The 8854-nt window shown below is 45.6% G+C and overlaps 1 protein-coding gene across 10 annotated transcripts in view; it reads right to left on the bottom strand.

Annotated features, from left to right (window-relative positions):
* Nucleotides 1-662: 662 nt before the first annotated feature.
* Nucleotides 663-8854, bottom strand: part of SUGCT (succinyl-CoA:glutarate-CoA transferase) — a 743714-nt gene continuing 735522 nt past the window's right edge. For 8 of the 10 annotated variants that reach the window (XM_088797848.1, XM_088797837.1, XM_088797840.1 and 5 more), the window contains one exon: nt 2612-3656. In XM_088797848.1, coding sequence (XP_088653974.1) covers nt 3493-3656 — 164 coding nt within the window. In that variant the 3' untranslated portion in view covers nt 2612-3492. Of the gene's footprint in view, nt 785-2611; nt 3657-8854 lie in introns of those variants that run through there. The other 2 variants (XM_088797826.1, XM_088797838.1) reach the window with 1 other exon arrangement.

Below are 8854 nucleotides of genomic sequence, written 5' to 3'. Positions count from 1 at the left end.
CAATGGAACACATGTTTTTGAATGGGTAGTGGGGGAAACATGTCTGTTGGAGTTGCTTATACCCCACTAATCACACCACATAAACCTGTCCTGCATACAGCCAGGCTGGTTTAAAAGTTCAGGGCCCTCTGGGTTCAGAAGATAGCTCGGTATGTTTACATGAAGAAACTAAGCATCATGTGAGAGCGGTAATGTACAAAACATTTAAACCTGGTATTGCTATACTAGGTTTGTAAAAAGAGATAAAATTATCCTGATGTCTGAAAAAACTTCTACACCTCAATATAAGAGACTCTGTTGTGTTTTTGTTGTTGTTGTTTTCCCAATTGCTATTTGGAATGGAAATGCATTCTTTTTTCTGAATCTTTTCATCCTCCTTTTCAAACAATACTGTACCACAAAATCAAGAGGGAAGAGAAGAGAGCTTGGTAGTCTGTCCTCTTCAGGATCATTGATACTACGATCAAGGTTAACAACTATTTTGTAGGCCCATCGTGTCTCAGAAATCTCACCAATGATGAGGGCTCCCTACAGCAGGCAGCCTCCTAAGACAGAAGTAAATGCAAGAAGAATATCATAATCTTGGGAGATGAGTTTGACAATGAATATCCCAGGTTCACGGTATATATGGTGAGGAATGTGCCCTTTTTCCACTTACCTCCTTTGCCAATTGGGAATCAATGGTGAGCAGTCAGAGGAAAGACAGAAGATCTGGACAGTATGTTCAGCCTCGAGCTGGGGTTCTCTCTTAGCGCCTTTAGGACCATTATCTGGAGAATGAGTCCTATGGATGAAGGCAGCATTGAGCCATGTGGGAGAGTGACAAGCAAGACTCACATCTATAAAGCTTTTTAAGTAGACAACATGCCAACATCACAGGACAAAGAGTCAGTGGTGAAACATCAAATTCAGGTGACATAGGAGTGGACGGAAAGTTCCTTGAAGAAGGCTGAAGACAGGGATGACGAAGTCTTCATGCAGAAGATCTCCTGGTGGGGCTGTCAAGGTTCAGTATCTGAAGGACCCAGGCTGAAATAGCCTACGTGAGCCTTCCTTTGCTTTGTAAAATCATGATTGTACTTCTACCCCTAGTACATGGATGGAAGACAAACGAATACTGGGGTAGCACACAAAGTTGGTTAATATTCATTTCTCTTCTTCTAGGAAAACATTCAGCATATCAGACTGCATGTTGGAAGCTATCATGCTTGATTAACCAGAAAATTATGGAAGAAAAAGTTTCAGAAAAAGTCAATGGAAGGAAGCCTACTTGCTGTGGACACACTCTCATTTCCACAATAATTAACCCACTAAGTCTCAAAGACCTTTCTAGGCCAGTCTCAGACACAAACCTGCCAGAAGGCAAGCCTTGACACAAACTGAACTTAAGCATATGGTGTCTTAGTAGTGTGTTCAGCTTAAGGAATGTGTGAGATAATCGGCTATGACAATTAAAACAGCACATTTGTTTATAAGCATGACCTGACCTGGGGCATGTTGCTAGAAATTTTAGCAAGCACCATGTTTCTTTCAGGACTAATTATCTATCTGAATTTCAAACATATTCTGAATCATATCTCTCACTAAATCATGAGAGTAAATGCTTTCTGCTGGATGATGAACGGGTTCAAAGTGCTCCTGAATCATTGTAAGTTGTATAGGTGGAAATCTGGATAGCTACACACATGATTACACTGGAGACAGTCTCAATGGTGACTCCGGTACGTAGGAATACTGCACTTTTGATTGATTTCAAGGTTTTAGAGGCATTTTGTGACCCTCTCTGAATGATCAGTATCCTCCTACATATGACTACCCAGATATTTAGGGTCACTGCTCAGTAACCAAGTAATTTGCATTTCAGGATGTCTACTTGGATCAGTACGAAAAATGGTGGATTGCTCTTTCAAGATACACAGTTTTGCTAATTCTCTGTCATCCAGCCTTTTACCGTTTTCATTACTAGTTTTATATACATGAAAGAATTTTATTTAGATGTCTGGCCTGAAGTGAATGTCTCTAAATATATATCTGTGAATTATCCATGGGGGAAAAGTCCTGCAGAAGGCATCAATTAGCCTTGTATGATGAAATCCAAACGAGTGGAATCACAGCAGGAGTTCTTCAGAATAAGATGTGCACAAAGAACAAAACAGGGAGGACAATAACTGCTTCAAGAGTTAGGAGGCATTCTTCTAAAAATTCCCGCGAGGCCTTGTGAGAAGACATCTCCTTTTTATTTGGAATCCTTGATTCTAGACACATTTTGGGCTTACAGCATGGATAAATGTCTCAAATCATTCCCATAAAAAATAACACAGAAAGGAAACTAGCTGTAAATCATAGTTTGAAAGAACTATCTGTAATTGAACTTTCCATTACCATTTGGTATGGAATGACACGACTTTAAAATATGTGTGTGTAATAGCCATGGACTGAGATCCATCATATCAGGCCATTGATTGTGAGAGTCATCTGATTCCTTGGGCTCCTGAGAGTGGGTGATTGGCAGTCTGACTGACAGTTTATTCTGGAATATATATACAATGCAGTTATCATCTTCTGGACAGAAGATGCTTTCTATACTTGAATTAATTGACTGACACTTAAGTGCTTAAACACAAATATTTAATATCAAAGCATGATGCATTCTTCTACAGTAGATACCCATAACACCATGAAAAATTTTAATTTCATTCTCTATTTTCATTATTTATACATTATTTAATACCTAGCTAGCCATCTGATACTCATAAAAATTTGTTGTATTTGCATTTGGCTCAAAATAAGGTATCAATTAAAGAACCACTGTTCACCCCCTAATGCAGATAGATACCTACACCCAAAGTTCTTTGGTGGAAACTGATTTTCTGATACGTATTATGAAATAGTCAGAGAAATACAGCATAAAGCAAAAATTTACTCCCACGGGGGAGAATGGGGCCGTTTTATAATGGCCATCTGCAAAGTCCATGGTTTAAATTAAAGATTAACAAAGGGCTCATGAGCTCAAAATTAAGTGATTCTGTTTAAAATCAATCACTGAGACTGTCATTCTGCTTATTGCTTTGACTTTCTAACAAAGGTTTAAATGAGGACTTTATGTGCAAGTAGAGAACGTCAAGAGATCTGCTCTTTTTCAGACCTGTATGGGCTGGAGAGGAAAAACATTCAGGCTATTAGTATAATTAGAATAAGAAATGTAATTTTACAGAAAAGAAATCTTTACCAAAAAAATCCCACAAATCCACAATTAATCAATTATCTGGGGCAGCAGCGGCGGAAAGGTAAAGAATGAAAGGTGGGATACATTAGAGAGCACTGGATTCATGGATGCCAGAGCCAAATGCTAAGCAGGAAGTCTGGAGTTTATCTACGTCTTCTTTTCCGTGGCAGGCACCCGAACTGGGGAGAAGTTTCCAGAAAGAGTACTGCCTTTGCCAGCAAAGTGCATTCACATTGTGGTTTTCGAGAAAGAGCTTTTCCCCTGTATCACTCGACTTCATGTTGGGTCACCACTCCAGTGCTGAGCAGCTCACTGATGGCTCTGTCATCGTATCGGAGGACTTCCTTCAGGATGTATGTTGTGTGCTGCCCGAGCAGGGGAGGCGGCCTGGCCTCTGACATCTTGAACTTACTGTATCTCACAGCTGGGCCTGTCAAAAGAGGTGGAACACAGGAAACCTGTTACTGACTAACCCTAGGAGATTAATTACCCACGCAGCCTGGGGGGTTTCCAGTGAATGCCAAGACTGTCACTGCCCGTTACACCCTGGCAGATGCTCCATCATTTTGGAAGAAATGCATTTTCACATGTGGCTTTTCTTGACTCCATGTTATCCAGATGTCCAGTGGCCATCAGGCCTGCCCACCACCCTGAAGGGGCCTGTGTGTACATGCCCGGTATGTGCCCAGCCTGTTCAGAAGCTGCCAGTCCTGTCAAAGGAACTCATGAGGGGGAGGGCGATCAACTGAGTGGGCTCTCTGGGTTAAAGAGAACAATGACCACAGATACATAGTGTCTTCCTGAAGCTGGACTCTGAGCCCAGGTGAAGACAACCCAAAATTTTACTATTCAGTGTCTACTCGATAGTTCCAAGATTGAATTCAACAACTGGATCAACAAAACACCAGCCAGACCCTGGCTGAAGCCTTTTGGTGGTACAAGTTACATGTGGAAGCCCCATTGTGGGGACAGAGCCAGGAGTGCAGTTTCCAGGCTCTCGGCCTCACGTGGAAAGGTGCTCACTCGGGTAGTAAATGGCCATCAACTGAGATTGGATGGCCATCAGCTGTGGCTAGTTGGCTGTCAGCTGTAACCAGTGAGCCAATAATATAATTGCCGTGGCCAATAATATAATTGCCGTGGCTATGCTAGCAGAAAATAGGGGCTAGCCAGAAGATGGTGGCTGAGCTAGCAAGCGGTGGAGTGTGGATTGCAGATTGCAGAGAAGTGGATTGCTAGCAAGTGAGATTGTTTGGCAGAGACAAGTGGACGGTGGGTTGCAGATAGTGTGGCTCCTGCCTCCTGTGTCTCCACCCCAGCTGCCAGTGAGAATATAGTGATATGACTCCCCTATCTATGGCTCCGTGGGTGTTCCTTTTTAGCCTCACCATGTCCTGCGTTCTTATGTGGGGAGCAGGAACTGAGACCCCGCATGACTCCCTGCATGATACCCATTGTCAGGAAGAACTAAGTTTGGATGTCATTAGCTCCTACGGTTTCTAGCAGCCATCTTGGAAACCTAGGTAACTTCTCTGAGCCTTATGTCCCACAGCTGTAAACTGGGTATGATGTTTACTACACACACCTGATGGGAGGATTTAACTGAGATAATGGATAGAAAGCACTAAGCAAGTATTCCTTAACCCACAGAACCCTCTGGTTTCTCTATGACAAAAGCTGCCACCTCATCTCTCTTGAAGCTCGCGGTGCGAAGGAAAGGGATATGCAGTGACAACTACTTGCTGACTACTGAGCACTGCAAACAATACTTTCAACAAGTGTTGGAAATAGATTTTATTGTTCCCATTCTTCATACAAGGCCACTAAAGCTCCCAAAGCCAAGGTTTTACTCAAGGTCACATGGCTAATAATTAATAGCACAGGAATGCAAATCCATGTCCCTTTGAACTGTCTCCTGTTGAAAGTGTGTACTTTCCACAACTGTAGCAGCCTATTTTCACTCCCCACTCTTTCATGGAGAAGCTGGACTGACATTGGGGGGGCACATTTTGCCTTTGCTGCCTCATTCAGTAAATAGTATTAATGTTGGCTTTCCTTTATATCTCATTTGATTAGCCTTCAGGAAAACAAGTTAGGTAGTCACATGAAGACTCCAAAACTGTGCATTTCTATCTCATAACAATTTTTCAGGCCTCCTCTTGATTTGGGAAGCTCATAGGAAGAACAAATGAAACCAAAACATGTGTGGGTGACAGAATGTCAGTCAAGAAAGCAGCAAATATGCTTCAAGCTCTTTGAGAATCCCATCCAAAAAAGGTACTGACAGTGCTAGAGGACCCAGGCCTCCTAAAAGCATCAGGCCACACCTCTGCCTAACACATTCCCCCCACTGCAGGTAAATGGCAAATTTCAACTGATTGCCAAAGTTGTCCTTCTCTGAGGCTCCTTTTTTTCTCACACTTCCTTTTGAGACCATTGTGTGACTTTTTTCATGGGTTGGTCACTTTTCAGTAAAGGAGCACACATTGCTGCTGTGGGGGCAGAGCCCCAGAAAGTAGTTTCCAGGCTCTCGGCCTCACATAGACAGGTGCTGGCTCAGGTAGTAAATGGCCAACTGTGATTGCATGGCCATCAGCTGTGGCTAGTTGGCCGTCAGCTGTAACCAGTGAGCCATTGGCCACTAATATAACTGCTGTGGCTACGCTAGGAGGAGAGTGGAGGAGAGTGGAGGAGAGAGAAGAGAGAAAGAATGGGGGCTAGCAAGAAGATGGTGGCTGGGCTGGCAAGTGTGGATGGTGGTTTGCGGACAGTGTGGATCCAGCCTCCATTGAGAGTATAGTGCCGCCAGAGAGAATATAGTGGTATGACTCCCCTACCTATGGCTCCGTGGGTGTTCCTTTTTGGCCTCACCATATCCTGCGTTCTTGTATGGGGAGCGGGAGCAGAGACCCCGCAGGCCTTCCTGCACGACACATGGCGCACGCAGCGAGCAGGGTATGGTGCCGGCCAAGGCTCTCCCAAGAGTGGTGGAGCAGTTTGTGTGTATGAACACTGAGTCTCAGGAAGACCAGGAGGAGCAGCTGACTGAGAGCTGGACCCCCGTGGAGGGGTGGGAGGACGTGGACGGTTCTCCCACCAGCACAGGAAAAGCCATGCAGCTGCTGGAGAGATGGAGCCCCGTGGAGAGGTGGAAAGATGTGGACAGTTCCCCAACCAGCACAGGCCGGAGAAATCGAAGGTCGTTGCAGCCCTGTGGGCCGGGAAGTTCCTGCTCAGGCAGCCCGGATGCGGGACTTGTCCCAGGAGGAAAGGCTTGCTGAGTCCTCCGTGGGAGATGATGGTGAGGTCAAGGTCGTCCCTCACCCCCAGGACAGCCCTGGTGAATGACTATGGACTATGGGGAATTGCCTTCCATCCCTAATTTAATGGACCACTTGACTGTTTGTTTGGGAACTGTTGTTAGTGGAACTGGGGGATATTTGCTTTTGTCTCTTGACTGGCCGCCATTGAGAATATGTAAGCACCTTGATTGTGAGTCGCTGTTGTTCCAGCAGGGTACCCTGAGAGGCACAGAGAGAGTGGCAGTGCCTTGACAGCCCTGGCTGAGTCCAGAAAGTCTGGCTGAGCCCTGAAGATACCCTGGCTGTGCCCAGGAAGTCGGGCTGTTCCCAGAGAGAGTGGCAGTGCCCTGAGAGCCCTGGCTGTGTCCAGGAAGTGTGGCTGTGCCCACAGAGAGTGGCAGTGCCCTGAGAGCCCTGGCTGTGTCCAGGAAGTGTGGCTGTGCCCACAGAGAGTGGCAGTGCCCTGAGAAATCCTAGCTGTGCCCGGGGAAACTAGTGGTACCCTAAGAAGTCCAGGAAGTCTGGCCGTGCCCAGAAGCACTGGTGGTGCCCTGAGAAACCCTGGCTGTGTCCGGGAAGACACATGGTACCCTAAGAAGTCCAGGAAGTCTGGCCGTGCCCAGAAGCACTGGTGGTGCCCTGAGAAACCCTGGCTGTGTCCGGGAAGACAGGTGGTACCCTAAGAAGTCCAGGAAGTCTGGCCGTGCCCAGAAGCACTGGTGGTGCCCTGAGAAACACTGGCTGTGTCCGGGAAGACAGGTGGTACCCTAAGAAGTCCAGGAAGTCTGGCCGTGCTCAGAAGCACTGGTGGTGCCCTGAGAAACCCTGGCTGTGCCCAGAGAGCCTGGCTATGTCCAGGATATTGCATTCACCCCCAGGCTCCTCGTACAGGTCCCCTCGCGGAAGATGCTTGTCGCGTAGATTGTGAGGCGAGAGCCTGTAGGGGTGGAGTGTGGGGGCAGAGCCCCAGAAAGTAGTTTCCAGGCTCTCAGCCTCACATAGACAGGTGCTGGCTCAGGTAGTAAATGGCCAACTGTGATTGCATGGCCATCAGCTGTGGCTAGTTGGCCGTCAGCTGTAACCAGTGAGCCATTGGCCATTAATATAACTGCTGTGGCTACGCTAGGAGGAGAGTGGAGGAGAGAGAAGAGAGAAAGAATGGGGGCTAGCAAGAAGATGGTGGCTGGGCTGGCAAGTGTGGATGGCGGTTTGCGGACAGTGTGGATCCAGCCTCCATTGAGAGTATAGTGCCGCCAGAGAGAATATAGTGGTATGACTCCCCTACCTGTGGCTCCGTGGGTGTTCCTTTTTGGCCTCACCATATCCTGCGTTCTTGTATGGGGAGCGGGAGCAGAGACCCCGCAGGCCTCCCTGCATGACAAATGGCGCAGCGAGCAGGGTCTCCCGCATGACACTGCTCTTCTGAGAAAGCTGGTGTTTTGGTGTTTTAGGGATGCAGCCCTTACTCCTTGTTCTCTCAAACTTGGTTCTATTTTGACATTAACTAATAATAGTTTCCCTTTAAAACTTGCCTTTCAAAAGGACTCCACTGAGAGAATACCTGTCTGAAGTTAGTGTTATGTGACTTTTTCCTAAATTAATGACCTGAAGTGAGACTTCCAATTGGAAAGCAGTCACTTGAATATACAGCTCCTACCACTATTGCTGCTGCTGCTGTTGATAGTATAGCAGCTACCATTTCCTAAGAACTTCTGATGTGTTAGCCACTGTACCAAAGGCTGAGCATACATTATCTCATATAATCCTCACAATAGTCCTGTATGAGTACTGGAGGTGAAAGGGTTAGCATTAGGGTTCAAGTTAGGAAAGGAGAATAACTTGCCCAATGTCACACAGCTAGGAAGTGACAGAGTCGGTATTCAAGTAATGGTCTGTTGGGTTCAAGAACTTGGATGTTAAAATAAATAACTTCTTGAGGTGAAATTCATATAACATAAAATTAACCATTTTAAACTGAACAATTCAGTGGCATTTAGCACATTCACAATGCTGTACAACAACCACCTCTATCTATTCCAAAACTTTTCCATCATTCCATAGTAAAACCCTACCCATAAGATGGTTTCTCTTAACTCCCCACTCTCCCCAACCCCTGGTAACTACTAACCTACCTTTTGTTTCTATGGATTTACTTGTTCTGTATATGCCATATAACGGAATCATACAATAGGTGACCTTCTGTGTCTATCTTCTCTCACTCAGAATAATGTTTTTGAGATCCATACATATTATAGCTTATATAAGTACTAAGAACCTGGACTTTTAACCTCCAGGCAATGATCGTATGAGAAAACTCTTCAGGTCC

The sequence above is a fragment of the Rhinolophus sinicus genome, chromosome 4, assembly GCF_057876585.1.
Source record: "Rhinolophus sinicus isolate RSI-liver-muscle chromosome 4, RSI-T2T, whole genome shotgun sequence".
NCBI classification, from domain to species: Eukaryota; Metazoa; Chordata; class Mammalia; order Chiroptera; family Rhinolophidae; genus Rhinolophus; species Rhinolophus sinicus.
This window is presented reverse-complemented; position numbering and strand designations above follow the sequence as displayed.